The 24257-nt window shown below is 41.0% G+C and overlaps 1 protein-coding gene across 6 annotated transcripts in view; it reads left to right on the top strand.

The window, feature by feature from the left end:
- Window positions 1-5198: 5198 nt before the first annotated feature.
- The window catches only part of LOC117455033 (MAP7 domain-containing protein 1-like), a 38750-nt gene continuing 19691 nt past the window's right edge, over window positions 5199-24257 (top strand). For 2 of the 6 annotated variants that reach the window (XM_034094375.2, XM_034094374.2), the window contains exons 1-4: window positions 5199-5561; window positions 20481-20690; window positions 23246-23314; window positions 23546-23566. In XM_034094375.2, the coding sequence (XP_033950266.1) occupies window positions 5495-5561; window positions 20481-20690; window positions 23246-23314; window positions 23546-23566 (367 nt within the window). In that variant the 5' untranslated portion in view covers window positions 5199-5494. The remainder of the gene's footprint in view (window positions 5562-20480; window positions 20691-23245; window positions 23315-23545; window positions 23567-24257) is intronic. The other 4 variants (XM_034094378.2, XM_034094377.2, XM_034094379.2 and 1 more) reach the window with 2 other exon arrangements.

Below are 24257 nucleotides of genomic sequence, written 5' to 3'. Positions count from 1 at the left end.
GTTTGACTCCCACACTGCAGCAGCTGTAGTTATATTCAGACTCTGACTTCAGCAGTGTGCTCTCCAAATATGTGTACTTGCCTTGTAAAAGCAAGCCATTGTGCACTTGGGGGTTTTTTTGTACAAAAGAGGAGCATTTTATAACTCCCTTTGTAGACCGACATGTGCTCTCCCCCTCTGGTGCAAAGCGTAGGGAGGATCTGGAAATGTAACTGCAGGCTTTTTAGCTTGGTGGTTGCCTTTGTGGTTGTGTGTAGGAGGGGTAATTAACCGCATGCCTCTATGGGTTTATGGGAGGCTCTCTGAACCTCCCCATGTCTCACTCAGGTGTAGGCGAGTATGGACATGCACCCCCTCAAAAGAAGCCTCATTGAGAAAGTTCTTTGTTTCAGGAAACATTCAGACATGCGGATGGACTAACTTTTCCATCAACCTCCACTGATTTAAAACATTATTCATTCATTGAAGTGGTCTATAAAGGTGTGTTACGTAAGATGAATCCCTCAATGATACCAATTATAGAGAGATCTAATAAAAGTAATTTGTCTAGCTAAAGTGATGCTGTCTGCGTAAGAGCTAACTGTGTCACTTTATATCTGTTGCTTGGCAGTACATCAGTGGTTTGCAGGCACAATTTGTTCTACTGTGTTTTCATGAGTCTTGCATAAAACATTCAAAACACATGGTGCATGTTTTGAGTCATGGAGAATCCGAAATATGAGGAAAACAAAAAGAAATCCGATCCTGTTTGTCCATCCGATTTTGTTTTTTTTAGCCATGCCGGTGGATTTTGGGATAACAATGAATGCCCAGTAATATTCATTCTGCTGCAGTGTGTGCTGGATGTGACCTGAGAGGATCATAAAAGTTTAGTCTGTTTATCGTTTCTCTGCAATCTGTGTCTGAATACGTCACCAGTGAAACAAACAGTCCTTTCACTGTGATCAATTAAGTCATTTATTTATTTTGAGGTTATAGCCTTAAGAATGAATACATCCGGCCCCTTCTCTCTTCTGTAACACATGACTTACAGTAGTACAAAAACACCACAAGTTTACAGTGTGATCCGAGTCATGAAGTTTCCCTTAACTCATGTGATATCTTGGAAGAAAAGCAACAAATACTTCAGTACTTATATGGCAGTATAATTTATAGAGGTTAAAGGGGTCCTATTTGGCCTTTTCTCATTCCTGTAGTGTTATATAGGTTTTTGTGCATGTTCTGCAAAGGCTAACCTCGCACTTCTATTGGCTAGTGCTCTAACACATTGTACATGATAGGCTAAGGGGCGGGACAGTCTGCAAACCAATCAGAGCAGACTGGGTTCTGGTTTCAGACAGAGGGTGAAAAGAGGTGCTGCAGCGCAGGCAGTATGAGCAAAATAAAGAGCTTTTTGAACATTAAAGCATGGAGACGTGTCACAGTAGAGGACATAAATACAAATATGATCTTAAAATGAACACAATAGGGACCCTTTAAGGAGGAGACAAAGGTCATTATGCAGACGAACAAGATATGGAGGGTTTATTGAGCGCTGCCTGCCTTTTCTCAACTGCTGTATTACATTTCCTGCCCTTGCGTTTCGAAATCTCGTAACTTGGTCAACAAATCATTTTTAACCTCCACACTCCTTAAAGCCCCTGTCACACTGTCCCGAAATTGACACCCGATGGACACACGAATATGGAATTGTGAATTTCGCACGAAGATGGCCCCGAACCACACACAAAGGCAACATTTACATTACATTTAAGACATACAACTGCAATGAAAGTACCAAAAACAATTATGTTACAGTACTATGATACTGTACTGATATCTTCAGACTTTGTTCTTTACTTTATCCGTCTTTATATGTTTTTATGTTATATTTCTCCGTAATGTTGTTTCCATAACAACAACAACTTCCTGTCAACTGTCCTTCAAAATAATATATTATATCCTTTTTAGTTTCACAGAACACAAATTGGGTTATTTACATAATATGTTTAAATGATTTTGTTGTGCAATAAAACAACCCGATGGACACACGATAAAGGAAATGTTCAAATTCGGCTGTGATCGTAGCAACATCGGGCCATTCGTGAGGGCATCTTAAGCCATCGTATGACCGCTGGTGGAGTTTCTCAGGCTCCGGCAGCAACTTCGTGAGTGGTGGCAAAATCTTTGGCATGCCAACAAATAGCCGAAGGACCTTGCGAAGGTTCATTTTCGTGTTGAATTCGTGTGTCGATTTTGCCCTTCGTAAGGCCATCGTGAGGGCATCTTGTTATCCTCGGTGCCATCGGGCATTCGCCCCGATCAGAGTGAATGTGAATGCACCGATGATAACACGAAGATGACACGATTTGACAAGATGCCCTCACGAGTGCCTTACGAAGTTGTCGCTCACGAAGTTGCTGCCGGAGCCTGAGAAACTCCACCGGCGGTCATACGATGGCTTAGATGCCCTCACGAATGGCCCGATGTTGCTACGATCACAGCCGAATTTGAACATTTCCTTTATCGTGTGTCCATCGGGTGTCAATTTCGGGACAGTGTGACGCGGGCTTTACAGGCACCGACAGTCAGATCCATCTCCATTAGGTGATTGAATCGGCTCCCTTCCTCTTTCATGTGTCGCAGGGAGGATTGATTGGCAGTGTTTAAGCACATCTTTGGCTATCTTTAGCCGCCATGTACCACATTTATAGGAATAATAAAATAAGGTTTCACTGGCAACATTTCTATTTAGGCCGAACTATAAGGAAAACGAAAGAGGTCTATATTGCAATAACCGAAGAGTCCTGAGGTCTGTAAGTCCTTGGTGTCTTCAGCAGCTAAGTGGGTCATGCATCTATGTAGTAAAGCTCACATACATTTGCCCTTTTAGCATTAAGTATATACTTCCAACTTCACGTTGTTTTCTGCACTAAAGAGAAAAATGAGCATTGGAGAATTGTTATTTTGCTTTTAAACATAAATATTGCATTCAGTGTCCTTTACGTCATGCAGATTTCTTTTTTTAAAGGCATGAGGAAAGAGATGACCTCATCTATAATTAATATGTTTTATTTGTATTCAAATGACCTAAAAAAGTCTACTGGGTGTAATTCTGTCTAGACTATTTTTAAAATCCTTATATTTAAATATTAATGAATGGCACTGCCCCTCCAACCTGCAAGGCCACTTTTATCTATTTCATATAAAAGATTGACCCTCATTTCAACATGAAAATCATTGATGTACACCTACAATATATTTAATCTTCCCGGATTGAGTCAATGTATTTTGATCATACAGCCCTCCAATAAAGAGCATTTGATACTGCTATGGTGCCATATACATGTTTTACTGGGATATGGTTTGTTTCTTTAAGATGTATTTATTCATCCTCATGCTGCTTCTCTTTTTATAATCAGATAAGACATGGGCAGCAGACTTCCTCCAGGAAGACTGACCTCCTCTGTCTCCTGTAGTGGCAGGAAGGTCAAGTCAACTGTTCATTAGTATGTCGTCTCCAATATGTCATGAGACAATGCCCTGACACTTTTTATACACGGGAAAGATGATTCAAGCCTGTAGAATGCAGCATGCTGTGCTTCTACAGTATACCCAGTGTATATCCCTATGTTACGGATTGTTTATCTCTTTATTGGTACATTTATAAAGATACTTGAAGGTGATTGGGGACAATATAACATCTAATCACGATTGCATTGTTTTTTTCTAATGCAACTGTTACTACTGATAATTAATATATAAATACTCGCTTTAATTACGCATACATGCGTTTTTTCGATGTTTTGACAAGTCACCTCTTTCCAGGCAGCGGTCTGTTTTCAGCTGCTGGAAATCATCTGATGGATGAAACCATTAACGGGGTCCAAGAGGACCCTTTTGTGCCATTACTGGTGTTAAAACCAACGAAAAAAGCCTTACAGCGATACATTTTGTTCTGAATTGTTTTTCATTCTTCTTCGGTAGATTATTTGGTGTTTTAATGAATGTGTAAATGGTTTGCTTCCATTGTCAAATAGTTGGTACGGTCCAGTTATCCGGCATGCGGTTTTTTGCTACGTTTATCGGCGTCAAGCTGCACAATGTAATAAAAGACTTGAACCGGAAATAAAGCAATGTTCACTTCAGAATAAGGTACAGCCTATGACAGGAAAACGTAGAGAAAAAGATAGCATACAAAATACTACAGAAGAATACAAACTGTGAAGTAGTACATATTAAGTGTATAAGAAGCCTTAATAAAGATAAGATAATTTTCTAAAATCAGTACACTAAAAATGAAAAGTAGACAAATGTTGCACAGGATATTGAAACAGTAATATTGCAAATCATATTGAAATATAATATTACATTACATGTCATTTGTTAGACGCTTTTTATCCAAAGCGACTTACCCAGGGACACAGCGACATGCTGACTGCAGTGGGAATCGAACTTGCTATCCTCTGATTCGAAGATCAGCACACTAATCCACTGATCCACAGCCCCCCAACATATTATAAAATATGTTTTTTTTTTGTGAAGCCAATAAAGCATTCTGAAGTATTTCAATAATGGATATTTTTAAACCAAAATTAGTTTTAATAATCATTTTAAACAAAGTAGTGTCATGTGTTTTCATAAGATTACATTGGGGCTGTTCCACTTGACACATTATGAAGAACATGCTGGGATAACACCTGCATTTTAACATGAACAAATGTCTAATTATTGCTAATACTTGAATTAGTCAGTTTATTTTTATTATATAAATATAAATATATTTAAATTGTCACCTACATTTTACACAAGTACCTGTGTGTTTAGTTTGTTCATTACATATTTTGAGAAAAAGGCTTGTATACAACCATGCTTATTATGGACTTATTATGGACTGTAAAATAGAAGAAAACAAACACATAACAAAAAGACATGTGATTGGGTAATGATTGATGCTCCACGTATTTATAAAAGGCACAAAACAAGCTCAGGCGTCACCATTTTCAGGTAGTCAGAGAATATCACATTTAAATTACTTTATTTAAAATAAAGAATATCTAGTATTATTTAACCCCTGCCATAACCACATTGTTAACTTGTTGAAAATATAAGACCTCACCAAAATTATTGGAATTAGAGTGGGATTTCCTTTATTCTGAAAAGTATAATCGGAAGTGTTTTTCTGATCTGTAGCCTGACTGCGGCTCGCAGGACTCGCTGAAGCTTTTTTATTCCCTCACTGTAGATTTTCCATTAACGATCCGCTGGACTGGGCTGAGTCTCTTATTTAATTCATTAGACACTGACAAGAGTTTATTATCATTCAACATTTCAGGCATTCCCATCCTTTTTCAGTCGGATCCTGTTTTTATTTCCACATTATTCTTTTGGTCACTTTTTCTTCTATCGGTTGGATTTACAAAGGGCGTGTTTGGGGCGATCTGTACCGGGAGTTTCATCTCCTGTACTGGTGCGACTGTGAGGAATGACAGCAACTGGGAATCGCTCCGCCTGAATGGAAACAATGGATTATAAAGAGCTGGGACATCATTTCGAGGAGAAACTGACACTAGCAGACAAATGTGAGTATATCCCAGTCAACATACACAAACAAATAGGTCACGAATAACGTTACTGGTGGTGAATGATTTATTGTCCTTAACCTTTTTATCCTACCAATTATTATAAAAGTGTGTTGGATATTTGTTTGAAGGGTCAGCTATCCTGGGCAATGAACGTTTTCGATTCAACAGCTGAAAAATCACATCATATTCCTCCCCCTTCAATCTTTACAGATGGGAGGTTTTTTTCCTTCCTGGCAACCCTTCTGTAATTCCCCTTTATTCACATGTGGGCTGTATCTGCGCTACAAGAGCCCCTGGAAATGCTGCACCAAGCCGAGGTCTCCATTACCAAACACGTCAGTGGTGCACAGGGGGAAAAATGGCCCACATGTACAACCAGGCAAGCTGGAGACTCTGTGCTTAAAAACAATCACTGTTCCTCACACTGTCAGTGGGATACTAATCAGATCCCAGAATAACAGTAAAAACTCTTCCTTGATCTTCTTTCCCTCTTGCTCAGAGCACGTCAGCAGCCTGATGCAGACCTTAAACATCTGCATTCCCATCTCATGGTTTCTCACACTTTCCATCTTCTTTGTAGCTGCTCCACCAACCATAGAGAAAATGTAATTATAGTGAAACCCATATTATGAGCTGATATGTATTATATAGTTCAATTTCCCTATTGAATTGCACATGCTATCCTCATTTAATAATGTAAATATGACATGAATTAGAGTTTAGACCAACAAACCCTGACATGTGCATTCAAAACCATGGTAAAGAAGGTGATAATTAATTAAGGCTTTTCAATACAGCATAGTATCTGTTTTTCTAGTGAATTATTATTTTAATTTCTGGTTTATTTCAACTCTTGATCTGGCTCATGTGTTTGTGATCTGGCTCATCATTATTTTCTATGCAATATCAGAACATTTAGAAAAAAAAATGTAATGCATTATTATTATTAACATGTTACAACCCAGTTTCTCATAGTCGAAGGTGAGGTCTCTGGAAAGCTTTGGGTTATGACTGACACTACAACATTATTTTGTTTTAGGATATGAACCGAGAAAAGCAGGACATCTCCATATTTGGATGGAGGCTTAAATCAAATGATGGATGACACAGTTATAAAAGCACCTCCATCACACATCTCCCCTTGACCTGTGTGCTGGTAGAAGGTGACTTTCTGTGCAGCCCTCCCCCTTTAGATGGAGGGAGGCAAGCGTCTGCTGCAGCTTTATATCACCGCTAAGGGCGGCTGTCATGGTGCTGGCTCGCTGCATGAGTGGGGGTCTGTACATCGGCTGTAAATATTGCAACCATATTCTGATGGATGCTAGATTTTTGAGGCCAGTTCATATTAATATCTGGGAGTTGAAAGGATACATGGGCAGTTGCGTTAACACTGGACAATGTGGATGCAGATCCCTTATCTCTTCATTTTTTTACATTTCTTTACAATTGTCAACTTGGTGTGATGGTTATGACGCTGTTTGGCATTTCTAAAGCGCAATCTTTTTTACTTTATGTTTTTGGACTCGTACCTCGATACTGACGATATGTTCATAATCTGACCAATATATCGTTCTAGTTTAAGCTTAAATATGACGTACTAATGAATACACGGATCCTGTTCTTGACTCCTTTAGGTTGCAGTGATGATCCGGGTATATTGGAACAATCAAAAGTCAGAATTAGTCCAAAGTGATTCTGAGCGATGGCAGAAACATGATGATTTATGATTTATCTGTTTGTTCTTTCCATTTTAATGCACTCATAACAAAAGAAAAAATAGTTATTGCTGCGTATTTGTTTTTCATTGTCGAACAGTGATGCTTTTAAACAGCCTGTCAACTGGATACTGCGTGTACGGTGAAGGTCGACAGCCTGTGTTTTTGAGGCATGGTTGTCAACTTCGGAATCTCTCTTTTGGAGCCTAATCATGAGCCTTATTGTTTATTGAAATACTCAACAAGCTCATAATGTTCTTGAACAAATCCACCGATCAATAAGTGATCTGAGGTGAAACACAAAGCATGTTTTGGTTGCAGGCCTTCCGGTGAGGTCTGCAGCATGCGACAGGGTCGATCAACATGTGACGTTTTCAGCAATGCAAGATGCCGAAAAAGGCAGCGGCGTTACATAAACAGAAACATTCTTACTCTCTGACACCTCCTGAGCCCTGAGTCTCATTGTTGAAAAAATAAAAAAGAAGATATTGAATCCAACAATGGTTTGCTTGTTTTTGTACAGCCTACTGTATCCTGCAGACTCATAATCCCAATATCAGAGTGATTGACTAAATTCTGAGCTTGAAGGACCTTCGGTTTAACCCTAATGCATGTAATCCCATACACAAATGCAAACACACACCCCTCCTCACCTCATAGGCCCATCTCCTGTCATCCCTCCCACCCCCTGAAACCAGTCAACCAGAGACATTACGCCACTCAATCAGAGTCTGTCTGCTGGTGTGTCAGAGTCAATGTTGCAGAATACAGTTTGCAGCTTCCTTTCTTCCTAACACTGCAAGGGCTGGAGTCGGACTCTCCAAGACGTGACTTGTTCAAAGAGCCTTTGTTTAGCTCTCACAATAGGAGTGGTCCCGGCTTATTGTGTGGTGAAGACAGAAAACCTCTGCGCTTGTTTGTAAAAGGAGTTTAAATTGTACAGTTGTTATCTGCAGTGTCACTGGCTTTTCCTGCCCTGCAGTCAGAGTCAATGCTCCTCTGTGGAAGTAATCATGAGACGTGGACTCCCTTTGGCCCGAGAGCTTCCCAGTCATGCTGACGTTGTGTTCTTGGCAGTAATTCAACATTACAGCCTGGCTGGAAATGGAGATTTTGGCCCAGAAACCTTCCTCCCACTCGCTTTTGATTTGCCTTTATCATTAGCCCTACTCAATTCAACTCAGAGAAAACCTCTGCCTGGTTTGTAAGCCATTAAAGAGTTGCATTACTAACGTATAGGTCCGCAACTAACACATACTTTCGTAATTGTCTTGTTTTATTTGGCCGAAACCAAAAAATATATAACAACAATAAGAGGATTTGTGAAGCCAGACCAAGACAGTTTTTACCATTTGTACTTTGTAAATTATTGTAACACATGACCATTAGCTGCACTTAGCATAGGCTATGGACGTTAGCTTAACATAGCTGTCGAACGGCATACTGTACGGCGTAATTTGGACATTTCTAAAGTTAAATGTATAAAGAAATGTGTTAGCTATTGACAGTGCCTTGTGTATTTAAAACAGGTTTCTTCGGGATGTCCCATGTTGTGTCCCATACAGCAAATAATGGCAGTATACGTTGCAAGCGTTAGCAAGTCCAGCCAAGAGTAAAACAATAAATTCCAAAGGTGGGTCAGGGGGGGTGGGGTTGCAATCAACTTATCAACTAATAATACAAATTGTAGCAGATGAATTGTCTCTTGATATACTGCTGGTTGTGTGATCATTATTTCAAGTATGACAGCGTTTTTAATACTTTCTTTCTGTTAGCATTGAAAGGCTAAAGCTAAAACATACTCTAAGACAAAGCTCCTCTCAGCTCCTGCAGTCCGACAGGGCTCAAGTTCGCACAGCTCTGACTACTGTGTCTTATTGTTTGTGTCCTGGGGGCTCAAATGCCTGTTCAACAGGGTGGGAGGGTTGTGAGGATGAGATCAGCTAGAATGAGTCTGGGAACCTGGACAGGGAGTCCAGGTTTAGGCAAGATTGTTTTGGTTTAAGTGGATCTTTGAAGAAGAAGAAGGGAGGAGGAGGAGGAGGCCAGAGCTCTCTCCCTTCAACACTCCACGTCAGCTGTCCCCGTGACCAGATGCTATAAATCACAGCCTCTCACAGGAAAGGAGAGGAAATGCTCCATTCTGCTGCTTCTGAGCATAAGGCAGAAGGAGGATGTAGCTCGCTAAGCGCTTATGCACAGATTAGTCATGTTTTCCTGCGTTTCCCGTGCTATAAAAAAGCAGAAATCATGAATGGGATGTTGATACATACTGAATAATAATCCTGTTAGCAGCATAATCCTGTTAGAGAGCGGTGTGAGGCAGAGTTTAGTCATACAAGGAATTGTCATATCACATTTAATTGATAAGAGTCATTGTAGCAACACCTACACACCTGGGACTCTTTTAGAGCAGTAATACGAGATCAAACACTCAGAATCATAAGGAAATTAACATTTTAATGTTGAGTGTTATTTAGGCCACCGTTTCCTAGCAAGATGTTTTGTATAAGCTTTCAGCTGAACTAGTGCGTTTCCTGTGCGTAAAAAATATGCTCTCACTAAATATGATGCTAGATGGTATACACTTCCTGTCCCCTAAAATGTCTTGCGTATTTATACATTTTATATTTACACAGCTATTTCGGGGTGCAAATGAATGCATGGAAGTTCTTTGTTGAAATATGGCTATTGGAAACGAGAACAATTGGAAGCATTGCTTTCCATAACGCTAATTCAAAACTACTTGTAATGTCACCTGAGCGACATTTGAGCACAATCAGAAAGATGAGATATTGGTTTTGTGAGATCCAGTTACAATGTGATGCTGAGACGGTCCAATAAGACGAATTGGTCTTGACTGGAACAAAGTGAACTTTCTCCTGATTTGTCTCTGGTGTTAAATGATTTGTTGACGTTCACTTCTCAGACTCAGACCTGCTGCTGGGTGTCAGGGGTGAAACCTGATGTGACACGGATCCAAGAAACTGACTCTCTTAGGGCTTTCACACCAACGCGGTTCCCGTTCTAGCTCCGTGCTAGAGCTTTTCTGGTTCGGAACTGGTTTTTCTTTTCAGCCCCCGTTTTGTTCACACCGCCCAGAGCCCGACTGGTGCTGCCGCTGCTGCGTCATGACGTCACCGTTTACGGCGCTCACTACAACAACAACAACAATGGGGGACTACGAAGCCAGATTAAATTAAATAACGACTTCTCCAACCTTATACAGAGTGCCGTGGTTCATTGTTTATTAATGTGTTTCAGCGGCATTTACCGACCGCTGCAGTGCTGCTCTTCCACGGGAGTTTATTCGGTACCACTTTACTATAAGACTACCCTTATAAAGGATTCATAAAGAGTTTATAATTATGTTATGAATTAGGTTGTAAACACTTTATTAATCATTAAGAACCATTTATAAACCAGTTCTAACATAGTATTCATACATCAACACAGGCTCACTATTTGGCAAGATGACTAAGCCTTATATTGGCTACTTAGCGAGAATCAACTCAGTGAGCAACAGACACCAAGGATGCTGGATGATGAAGAAGACGAAGTAAGCTAAGTAGCCAATATAAGGCTTAGCAGTAGATAAATGTAGGCTCACTATTTGGCAAGCAACCGGTCACAGTTGCCCTGTTTATCTCATGTCTTATAAAAGCTTATTAATCATTTATAAAGTGTTCACAACTTAATTAATAAATGAATTACAAACTATTCGTAAACCCTTTATAAGGGTAGTCTTATTGTAAAGTGGTACCGTTTATTCTCCCGTTAGCTCCGGGTTAGCTCACACGGCAGCGTCCGCTGTAAAGTATTCACTGTCTGACTGTCACACAAGCAGCTGATACATATCCCCAATTCCTCAGAATGTGTTTCAGTCTGAATTGACGCTGTTTGGCATCACAACGCTGTTATGAATGTTTCTGGTATAAAATGGGTGATGTTAGCATAGCAACCAAAGCTAAACTGACTACTTGTTGTTGCTATCCTATTGTGGCATAAGCCGTTTTCTACAGGCACATTTTACTGGTGCATTTTTCATTATGATTCTACTTGTGATAGTCGGACACGACAACCTGTGCAGCCCATGTATTGATTCCATCCGATAGCTGCTATAATACAAAACAAAACGTCTGCCTCTCTCCACAATGATCAATAACAGCGAACGGATGGTCAAAGTAAGGCGAACAGGAACAAACTGTGCTTTTCAGGCTCTAGCTCCGAACCGGCCCTGGAACCGCATTGGTGTGAAAGCCCCATCTGTGTGACGCCTCCTTTCTTATAACCCTCTCTGCCTGTACTTGTCCGGTCCCCCATTACCCATGCTGCCTTGCAGTATGTACTAGATGTTTTTGCTGATGTGTTACTCCAACCTTGGGGGAATCACTAGCAGATGTACCCCCCTTCCCCCCCCTCTTTACTGTATGTGTGCTTGTTTGTCTGTGTGTGGAGATACGAGCCTGGATGTAGTTACATTTGATGCTCATGTCCACTTAAACTCACACACACACACACACACACACACACACACACACACACACACACACACACACACACACACACACACACACACACACACACACACACACACACACACACACACACACACACACACACACACACACACACACACACACACACACACAACACACACACACACACACACACACACACACACACACACACACACACACACACACACACACACACACACACACACACACACACACACACACACATCCTCTCAGTCACAGGACACAGGCTCTAATATTAGAGTGCAGTTGATGGCGGATGCATTCTGCTAACAGACATCATATTGCAACCTCATTTAATCTGGAAGACAGGACAACACAACCCAGAATAATAAGTGTATGTTCAGCCATCTTTACTTAAAACTAATTTGACAACTGTGCATATTCCCGTTGTCCCGAGAAAATTGTTCAGTTGTGTAAGGATGCGTAATGCGTCATGTGGTGTGTCAGATGTTTTCCTTCTTTCTTTTCAAACCCCTCCATGTGTTTGTCTGCTCTCCACATGGATTGTTTTGAACAACAGATAAGAAGGCAGTTCAAAATGCAGCGTCTCCTGCTGCACCAGTCAATTGATTACCTGCAATCTCTTCTTCAATGACGCCACTCTGCCTTTTTCATCACCCAAACACCAGGTGCAGGTTGACCTAGCTAGGTTGATATGCAAAAATGTTCAAGAAAAATGTCAGTTCATTTTGGCTGCAGCCAGTCAGGTCTTTCTTTTAGACATGCAGACTGTTACATAGCGTCTTGGTTGCCAAATGTTTCCCCTGTCTGACCTTGGGGAAATGTTATTACTATCCCTGATCATTTCTCTCTAAATATTTATGAAGCAAAACATTCGAGGGCAGATGCTGCAGCACCCTATTCCTGTTGATTTAGTGAAGAGATTATCCTCATCTTCACGGCATTCATTTATTGAAATAATTGATTATTTCACAGCAAGTCTATTATTTTACATCTGTGTCATGCATAAGAAAGGTCAAGTGCAATTCAAATATACGTCTCTTCCACAAAACATAAAAGTAATAAGTGTTATTATATTTATATTTATAAGTTTGGGGCTCTCTGCTGGAACTGCTACCCCCGCGACCCGACCACGGATAAGCGGGAGAAGATGGATGGACAATGAATATACAGCAACAAATAGGTTTATTTATCATTTTTATACTTTTTTAAAATTCTAACATTACATATTAATATTTAAAAGAAAAATGTATAATACAAATGTCAGCTATACTAGAGATATTAACTATTTTTGTAAACAAATAGTTTTTTTCCAGCTGTCTAAGTGTTTGTGTTGACTGTTTGTGATGCAGCACTAAAACCAGACCTCAGCTGAGATGAATGTAGTTGCACTTCACCGCACTGCCAGGTCAACATTACTCAGCCACATACAGTTATGCCCTACTTTCCAAAACAAGTGGGTAAGTGTGGTGGGACAGCTTTAGCCTAATTACACTTTATCGGTCATGTCTCTCTTTGAAGTTTTCTTTACAAAGACAATCAAGAGGTTTTTTTATATATAGACACCAAAATGAACAAACGAAAACTTTAATTGTACATGCAGACTAGGAGTCTCTCTGTTTGGCAAGGTCGCTCTCGGAAAACTTGAGGTCGTGGCTCGAGAAGTGAAACTCCTTGACTACAGCTGCAGTCAAAACAAACCACGTCTGAGCTATGTTCTCTCTTCTGTCTCCCAGAAAATACTTTCTCAACACCCTGCAATAAAAACGGTTCAGAGATATTCCCTTTGCTCACTCCGTCACCTTTGTTCTAATTTGTCAGTATCGACTCTGAGTCGGTGGATAGAGAAGCAGGGGAAAGTGAATAATAGATGATACATATATGATTCATGCTTGGCTCTGTTGAACGTCTTTGTGACTGGGTAACCCACTTCTCTGTGGTTAAAAGCATCTGGAGATCTCTCCTTTCTGCAGTTCAGTTACATCCTGTCTCCTGCCACTCGCCGTTCTGACTGAATCTGTTTGAGCTTTCATGTTCATTATGTAGTACTCATATTAACCTTTAACAGCTTGTCTTTTATAGGCTTGTTTTCACAGAGGGCTTGAGATACAGAGTAAATGGTCCCCCATGTGGTGTCTGATGTTTGCTGATATAAACCAGCATCTTGTGTCAGGTGACAAGTCAGTCCAAATGTTTGGTTGTTTGGTGGCAGGAAATAGGATACGGGTTTACATCAACAGACAGTTTACCCAACTTACAAAAAGGTATTTAACTATAGTTTGGGATTTATGTTGTGTGTGAGTTTCCTTAAATACAATAAGGGTGGTTCAAGTTTTGGATTCAAAGTTAAATCAGTTGGCTGTTATTTTACCTTTAATATTATCCCATCATTTGTGCAGTTTTTGGGAGGTCTCAAAGAATATTTTTATGATCAACCTCTTTAGCTTTAAACCTTAGTTGTACACGTCTACTCATGCTTTTGTAATTACTTGTTATGTAAGTAAGCTAGCTGGCTAAAACCACAGAGCCACTCAAGGGTTATTGGAATGTTAGTTAATTTAATATTTAGTCAATTATAATATGGCTAACCTGCCATATTTGCACTAAATGATTCTTCAATTCTAAGTCAGCTTTGGACAACAGGGAGGACGCATCGGGTCCTATTTTGTTCAGCCAGACTCCTAAGATAAAATGCTACATTGTGCTCAACAGCCGACACGCAGTGCTCTGTCATTTCAACCTTAAAATGAAGGTTTCTCTTTTACCATCAGCACACATTGCTTCTCCTGTGACAGTGACGAGTGGCTGTGTTCTTGTTGTTACGACCTGGGACTCATTGCAAACACAGCTGTTTATTCTGGGGACCTCTCACGGCATATCGAGAGAATCTCAGGGGTTCAAAGGTTCGTACAGCATTTGTTTAGTGGGGCCTGAAGCCTTTCTGTGCCTGCTCCGAGGCAGTTGCATGCAGTTGACATTTTGTTTATTATATCATGCATGATTGAATTTGGACTCGATGACCTTTTGTTTTATTTTTGATTGTCACAAGATAGAGCTGGGGATTTCAGTCTGTTACTTGATTTGTATTTCCCTTTTTATTCATACACTCATTGGTTAGACCGATTCAGACATCCGAAAGGAAGCCTTGATTTGAGCTGTTGTTTCTCTCAGCACACATGCAGTGTCCCAGGAATGTTCTTCCTCTTCTTTTCCCTAAGGCGTTGATTCTTGTTGCTCAAGAGCGTTTCCTTTATTTTTGCAATGCACAGAGGAAGAGGTGGTCCACGAAGGCCACATGTGCAGTGCACAGTTTGTAAGCATAGCAATTATCTTCCTGCTGCCAAAGTTTCTAAAATGAGATTTGATGCCTCAAGATATGTTTTTTTTGTTGGGAATATTACACATTCCTGGAGACACTTAATCTGAGTTCGTGCATTTTGTGGAAGTGACATCTATCAGATAATGTCCTGTTGCTTTGACAACACATACAGTATTGAAGCTCTTTGGTTTGGAGGATGTTAACCCTCTGAGTCCTTGGCACATGCAGACAAGGCAGACACAGAAAGAAGACACACATTTGGTGCTTAACGTGCAAGGGGAATGTGGATGCCAGGGATTCCTGAGGGTGTCCTGACCCAGATCCAACATGTCCCACTCAACAAAAAGAGACACACACACACACACACACACACACACACACACACACACACACACACACACACACACACACACACACACACACACACACACACACACACACACACACACACACACACACACACACACACACACACACACACACACACACACACACACACACACACACACACACACACACACACACACACACACACAACATGCCCATACTGGCTCTCTAATGAACATAACTCCAAACAATAGAGCTGACCTGCTTCACACCACACGGGGTGCTGCTCTCCTCCGCCCTTTCGACAAAGTCTGATTTAAGAGCTGCTTCCCTTCAAACACCCAACTCATGAATAGCTTTTTATAAATAAACTCTTACTATATTTTATATAATTTGTAATACCTACATGAAACTAATTATTCCAGAATACAAATGCAGCCCCAGTGCCTCTAGGTGCATGTATGTGATGTCATTTAATGTATCTATCCCATTTTAGTATAGCTTTGTGCAACTTTGTTAACACAATATTCATTTGTCCTTTTCACATGTTCACCTAGTTCAATCTAATTCAGTTAAATACAACAGGGAATGAAGGTTATCGTTTTATTTAGCGTACCTTTATCGATATTGTTTAGTTGACAAAATAACTGAAAAGCATCGAAGCTATTTCAAGGTCATTTTCATTTTCTTTAGAACATTCTGTCTTTATCCCAATGTTGAAAAAAAAAAAAGGACAAAGAGGGTGAACAAGATGCTCCAATTGAACCAGGAACGTTGAAAAATGATATTGTATGTAGTAGTACCTTAATGACTAAATCATAAAGGTGAATGTCTGCTTTTTCCATATAAGCTGTTTTCTGAGCTAAATTAGTCTTATTTTGTGCACCTAAAATACTTTATAACAGTGTGCAAAAGCATAAAAAACCGCATATGAGTTTGATTAAGAATGTAAATGTTGAAGCGGTGCAGTGCCGATAGAAAATGAGTGTTGGCCTACTGCCACACTTACATTTCCAACGCCACCAAAATGTCCATCATGCGATATTTCGATCACCTTTACCCATCCCTCAGACTTACCGTGTTTATTCTGCACATCTTCTTCACGACCCATCTCCACGTTGTCAATCACAAGGCACCTATACTGGAAAATCCTCAGCCCATACACATCACTCAAAACAGGTCATTTTGTACAATTTGTTTGTCAGAAGGATTACGGAAACACGACTGGCCCGATTTTAAAGCAACTTGGTTGACAGGTGTAGAATGGAGCAACAGATAGCAGATAATCACCAATTGCTCTTCTAGTTCTATTTGTGATGCACTGCAATTTATTTTTGAGAGGGTCCTGCGCACAGGTGGTACGGATGTTGGTTGTAAGTAAAGGTAGAAAACAGTCGTCAGAAAAAAAAAAAAAACTAAAGTGCACTCAAAGAACACAGACAAGGTAGTCTTTCCATAATCTTGCTGACACAAACAAACAAACAAACAAACAAACAAACAAACAAACCAACAAACAGTAATAAAAACATTTCCACAAAGTGAATCAGAAGTATAAGCATCCTTAGTCTACAGTATGTCCTCAATTGTCTACGAGTAAAACATATAATATCTAACAGTCCACAGATTTTTCTTAACCATCATTGGTCAATTTCTGTCGGCGTTGGCATCCGGTCTGGCGGGTTGTTAACTCTCGTTTGGACGCCCTCCTCTATTTGATTCTGTTATTGATTACAACAGTCTTTTCTGTGCCAGATGGATTTGGATGGTAGCAGCCAAAATGTGGGCCACACACAAACCAAATGAAGTTGCCCTGCTCCGCCTGCCGTGAATCTGGCGTACCACATGCTGCAGCTTGTGGTCACTGCGCTGCCCCAAGGTGCCTCGACAGGAGCCAGCCCCTTTTATGGCCGACATTCTCAGTAGGGTGCTTATCGCTATTTATAAACCCAGAGTCTGTCACAGTGGCACAGAAACCTGAGATGGCTGTGGAGGGGACCAGGAGCTCTGCAGGAGGGGGGTGAACATCATGCTGAATGTGTGTGTCTGTGTTAAATGGAGCTTGTCACATGAATGGCTCATCATGTGCGATAAGATGACTTGACGCTGACCATGTTGTTCTGCGAGGCTGTATGGTTTATCATTGTCGTTTTAGGGATGTCAATGAAAACATGTTTTATAATTAAGTGAACATAATTTAATTGAGATATATTCACATATTATTAGTTGTTACTTTTGGAAGCAATTGTGAACATTTGACACAGACATTACTCTAGTCCTATTTGTCTGTAATCATTTTGGAAATACATTTCCTCCAAGGCTTCAGGGGACATACACAGGAAGTATAATGCTGCCATGTGTTCAGTGAGCTATGCTGATACCACTTGAGCCCTGAGTAATTAGCTACACCATGCAAAGTATGCCGAATTAGCTATTAGCAGTCACAATTTGTCATCATGAAATTAACTCATGAAATTACAGACAACTATCACTGGAATATTTTAATAGTGAAGAAAACTTGTTCATGTGACATCTGCTCCTCTGTCCGGTAGGGTTCACTGCGCAGATTGTCATCACAACACATCACTTGGTTTCCAAAAGCCTAACCTTTATACATTGGTGTTAAATAAAGCGGCCCTATATTGGGGGCTAAGTCTTATTTTGTTCAGCCTATACAGCATTCATCCATGACTCATCTTAATCAATACAGATTGTCAACACATTGTAAAAGTCCACAGTCCTTAAAACATTATACAAACGGTGAAACAAAAAAAGGAAAAAGAGAGTGACCAATTTAAAGGATTCATTCAAATGATAGTTAAGTAATACAAACATACTGCAGTTGGACAAAATGTCATGTCCTGATCTGCCTGTCTTGAGGCTATATTCTCTTTCTCCTGATAAGTGGTCTTAGTTGTGCTAATCATTCCTAATGTGGACTCAGTCTCTCTTACAGCCATGTAAGGCTGCTCAACTGATGAAATACACAAGTCTACCATAATCTTCTTAGGCGAGGAGGAGCATGCAATCCTCTTTTAACCAAATCCTAATCCTTTCTTCAGCATCAGGTCGAAGCGGAGCCATCCATCCGTGATCCTGCGTATTTCTTTCTTACTCTCTGATGTAAACACACTCGGATTCACTCCCTATCGTTCCCCCATCAGTATTCTGGAGTCCAGGCTGAGCATTAAGTTCTGTGCTGAAGTACAGTGTCTGGAGAGGAGCCCAGTGTTAATCTGTGATTCATCTGGTTCGGTGAGCGAGGACGGGCCTGTGGAGAGCTTCACGCTCCATCTGCCCCTTGTTGGCTGCAGAGGAGATCTGGCCCGGAGCCTGCAGCCTCTCACCTTCTTACCTCACTGTCTCTGAACTCCTGTCTCATTATTTCTCCAGCTCTGGGACTAGCTGTTACTGTCTTTATCTGTCCTCCTTTTTTCGTCTTTTCAAATCCTTTCCTTTTCCTCCTCCGTCATTATGCTGCACCATTTGTCCACTCTCTCATTGTCCCCCAGCTCCCCTTTCTCTCTAAACCTCTCTTCTCACTCTCCACATGTCCTTTCAGAAGTGCACAAATTGTCCCTTCTTCTTCTTCTAATTCTTCTTCTTCTTCTTCCAGCTCCGTACCCCCTCCATGCGTCACTGCTCTGTTTGTCCCCATCTTTGTCAGTGTGACAGGCAGAGAGGGTAAAGGAAGGGGGGGGGGGGGGAGTCGAACAAGCAATAGCCTGAATGTGAAAACAGAGTCTGAGAAGGGATTTCAACAGGATGTGTTCTGTGGCTTTTTTCTGCTTCTCTGTCGTCCTCTGTAAGGGTCAGAGGTCAGGAAGTCTGGCCTCGTGACCGGATCTGTGTGGAGGAAGTCTTCATAAGGAGGCCTTCATTCTATACAAAACAAGATTGAATACAAGTAAAGATTATTGTTCTTATGGATTAATCAGTAGGTTCAATGCCAACTTTAGATTTTAAATTAAATGTTCAAGGCATGCAGTTTACCCAACATGGTAAAAGCTCGAGGACAAACTTCAATTACAGTTGTGTTAAATCTCTCCCTTTTTTTATTTGTAAAATGTTGTATTTTTTTAGCCAGAGTGCTTTGATTGATAGATATGGTGGTGAACGGGTGAGACAGAGGGGAGAATATTGCCCGAATGTTTGGCGAACCAGATAGGAACCCGCGTACTTGGCAGTGGGCGCCTCCAATGGGCCGCCTGTTCTAAACACAACCTGCAGCCCAAATCTCTCACATTTTAAACATCAACATGGTCTTTTAGCGTACATTTTCAAAATGCTTGTTGCGTCCCATCAACAGTCCACAACCTGAACATTAACCAAAAAATAATTTCAAACAGTGAAAAGCAGCTTATTTTAGAAGCAGAAACCAAAACAAAGTATAATTTTCACATAAATAATGACTTTAAACACTTTTTTTAACACAACGTTTGTGTTGCCCCACAGTGAAGTCAGGGGATTTAGACTCCAGTTTCGGTGGCTCTGTGGGGATAATGCAACCAATCATCATTCATTATCCCTGTGATAACAACTGTGTAAGCATTCATCTCTTTAGGGAAGCTGAAATCAACACAACACACTCTAGTGTTTTTCTTCTGCCCCATAGGAAAAACCAATGTGTATCATAAAATATCCCGCCTTTTTAGTTCAGAGAATCTGTTGAATTGGCTCCACTCCTTCAAAGACAACTGAGATGTCCTCCCATGCTTCTGTCTCACCTACTGCGGTGTTTACAGCTGTTAATATGAGGCCCTTTATTTCAGCTCTAAAACCTTCAGGGACGGAGGGGGAAGTGCAGTGCTGCACATCGACTGATGTTGCGTTAATGAAGTAGCACAAATATTTCCACGCTTATAGTGAAGGTGCGTCACAAATGGATGAAGACAGACAGTCACTAGCACTGGAAAACACACTAGTGATGCGACTAGACGTCACAAAGGAAACTATGCATTATCATGGTGTTTTAATATTGTGTGACATGACAGATCATTTAATAAAGCATCTATGGTAACTCGTCTTAATCAAACTGTGTCTTTTCTTCCTCCAGCTCTTCCTCTGCAGACGGAGTCTCAGTCCATCCAGAATGGGGACAAGTCTCTGGGGAAGGACATCCTGACTTCAGATGACTCCGCCGTCACAGACCTCTCTCCTAAGACAGACTCCAGCCCCATCACAGAGACCCCCACCAACACAGATGCCTCCTGCAAGACAGATGTGAGGCCCTCCACCCCGGGCAGCAGCCCTCAGCCCAAGAAAGGTAGACATATGGAGGTTTTTGCTGATAGATATGAGCTACAACACATAACATCAGTCCTGCTGGGTAAGCTTGCAAAGTCAAAGACAGCAACATGTTAAATCGCTGCCCTGTTAAAACAGATGCGTAACTTGTGCATCAAGTAGAAGCAGTACAAATGTTATTTTTGAAAGGCTTACAACAAATACGAATTGAAGCGGAATATTTTGTTAAACATGATCGGGATTTTGGAATTAGCACATCCTTATGATATGAATCATCCTTTCTACACTCTTCATTCTAAGGTTTTTGAGTATTGTATCCCATTCAGCCAGCAAAGCATGAGTGATGTCAGCTGCTGATTGTATTAGTGATAAGGCCTTTCTCCTGCCAGTGAATCCCACAGGTGTTGAGTGGGGTTAAGCTCAGCTCCCTTTGTCCTGGCCGGTCAAGTACAAGGAAAAAAGAAGAACATTTTCAAATACTACACGTTGCTGCTTCCAGTTGGAGTTTGTCCTTTTTTCCCTTTTATAAGCACACATATGAAAGGGACTGCTACAATTGCTGGTACCTTTGTGCTTCGTTTGTAGGCAGATGAGTGCAGTGATCAGATAGGATGCTGGCTCCTAGAGATAATGAGGTAATTAAGTCAGAGTGATGCAACAGGGTGCACACTTGAATGGCTGACACAATGCAAGGTCACAGTGGTCCTTAGTTTGTGTTATGGTTGCTATCACAACAGCTACAATTACAAGTGTTGAAACTGGCAGCAGCAGAAATGGCTGCTTCTGTTACAAGCTAGTTCTTTTTTAGTTGTACTCGGTAAGTTGTTTGATTGCTGCTGAGGTGTAGAATGTGGAGTCAGCATTTTCTCCTACAGCTGCTGGCCATGTGACCCCATCGGGCTGTTGGCTTCCTCATCTCATTTATTAAAAACCTGCTTCTTTGAAATGGCTTAATTGCTCCACACAAAACACGACACCGCCTCCGTCGTTATCAGGGACAAACGTTTCAAACCCCCTAAAAAGACCCTAAATGTATGAAACTGTGGCTATTTTTTCACTCTTTGTCCTCATGGAAGTTTCGATGTATATTGAGTCATTCTCACCAGACAGATGGTAGTGGCTCAAGCCAAATCGTCCTGTGCTATGGGGGGGGGGGGGGGGGAGACTGAAGCATTGAGTGTCAAGTGCAAGACCTCCAGACTGATGAGGTGTATTTATTCTCTGCACTTCATCGCGTCTGCATGTCAGCCAGACTGAAGTGCGCAGCCGGAAAAACTCTCCGAAAGGTGGGGAGGAAATTCAGGTTGCCATGGAGACACTGCTGAAGTGCTGCAGGGCGCCGTGATTGGTTGAGAATACAGCATACATATTACATAGCGTGAAGGAGAACCACAAAATCAGACGTGCACCCCGGGGGTCCTGGTTTCAGCCGTGTTTTCTTCACACAAGATAGAGACGCTCAAATCCTCATGTTTCACCGCTGCGTCTGAGAGTGTATCAGATACATGCTGATTATCACTGCAGCAGAAAAACAAGAGGATGTTCCCAGTTACAGTGGACCTGCATACGAGTTTTAACATTGTGAGTGTATGAGGAGACGGAACTGCTTTGACCTGATTAAGTGAATCAATGAATGAAACCTGCAGATATAGGTTTTATATATCGAAAAGCAACATGATAAAGACTTGGTTTTAATCAGCAACATTCAACGGAAAACAATCAAATCTTGGGTGTGGCGCTCATGATGCTCACAGCTTTAAAATATAATTATATAATATTATAATCACACATATAAAAAGCCAGAAACAATGTCACTGTTACTTGAAACAATCTACTTCAGCTGCTTTTTAACTGGGTCGCTTCTATTGTTTCACTACAAACATATTGTGGACTGATGTAAAGTAACAGGACAGTCTCACAAGTGGGGCCTTTCTGTTGACATTTTTTAGATAGCAATGCGGTGCCACCACATGTCTGTATCCCAGGTGTTCCTCTTCTCCCGTTACTCCTGAGGGATCCCAAGGCATTCCCGGGACAGATGGGATGTGTAATCCCCCTCAGCGTGTTCTGCCTTTGCCTTGGGTCGTCTCGGAGTTAGAGTAGTTCCGTGAAAACCTCTCGAGGGAGGCGTATCAAACGAATCCTAATCAGATACCCCAAGCTCTTTCTAGATTTCTGAAGTAGTTCTCCTTAGTTGAACTGAGCACTTTATTGTCTTTGATCGACCTGCTCAGCAGCAGGCAGACACAGTTAGCCACTAGCTGGTGCTTTAAGTGGAGCATTAAGCAGCTAAAGACACAGATATTTCCATCAGGAGGTGGTGGAGACCAAACCTGGAGCTAAACAACTCAGAAAATGAATATCTCGTACATTCATATGGGGGACAAACATGACTTCAAATAACAACAAAACCTTGCTCAGTAACTGCTTGATGTGTTGAAAATCAGATGTTTTAGAGTTTGTTACTTAAGTGTTCATCTTTCTCTGCCCCTAAGTGACCACCATATAATTAGTTTTTGGAGGTTTAAGATGTACGTTTCAAATGAGAGCTTTATTTTTAATTTTCCCCTACAGATTTGATGAGCTCAGAGCAACGACAGAAACTTGCCAAGGAGCGGAGAGAGGAAAGAGCCAGATATATTGGTAAGAAATACTAAAACTGTCGAATATTTAATATGTTTCTTTGAACAAATTTGATTACTTAAGAGACTCAGTTTGTGATGCATGAAGCTGGACATTTTAATTAGCAACTTGTTGCATGTCCACCTTCTGTTCCTTATCTAGTATTAACATTTCTCTTTCCTCTGTCACTGTGCTCTGGTGTGACTGACAAGTATTGTCGTCTCTTATTGTTTCTCCTTGAATGGCTTTCAGAACAGCAAACTCAGCTGCAAGGTAAGGGGCTTCACTAAAACCCGATGAAGCATTTGTGCCGTCATGCTATATGGGAATAATCACAGTCATGACATTTCTTCAGCCCTCCATGATTCAAATATGTTTTTACCTTTCTGTCATTGCGTGTCATTTTTGAACCCTCAGCAGTCAATTTTCAACGTTAATGTTTCCACTTATGTTTTGTTTAAGTTTGACTTTATGTTCTTCTGCATTTCTGCGCAGCATGCGTGTCCCACACCTTAAATCATGGTTTTACTTTATGGCTGCAGAATGAAACGTTTGCCTCCTATAAAAAGATTTTTCCAGTCTAAAAACCTGAAAGACTATACTTGTACAACACAAGGCTTCTCCCTGTGGATGTAGGCAGCCAATCAGAGCATAGCTTGTGGGGCGTATACCCGCAGAAACGCCCCACAGAGACAAGGGCGTGATAAATGAGCAGTCATTACCATAAACTGAGAGCAGGCCTTTTACAGAGATTATATTTAATTACTACCTTCATTAGCATCAATAATGTGGTCATGCTGCAGCACAGAAGAAAGGGAGTTCGGCCGTCTTTTTATCGATAATATCTGAGGTTTACTCGCCGTCCGTTTAGATTGCTGCAGTCTGCTTCTGTCTGTAATTACATGGTGAAACGTTAAGCCGTTTTAATGTGGAGCATGCAATTTCTTCAGCCCAAGATGCATAT

Source organism: Pseudochaenichthys georgianus, chromosome 11, assembly GCF_902827115.2.
Source record: "Pseudochaenichthys georgianus chromosome 11, fPseGeo1.2, whole genome shotgun sequence".
Lineage (NCBI taxonomy): Eukaryota > Metazoa > Chordata > Actinopteri > Perciformes > Channichthyidae > Pseudochaenichthys > Pseudochaenichthys georgianus.
Note: the sequence above shows the minus strand (reverse complement) of the source record. Positions and strands in the feature narration are given on the sequence as shown.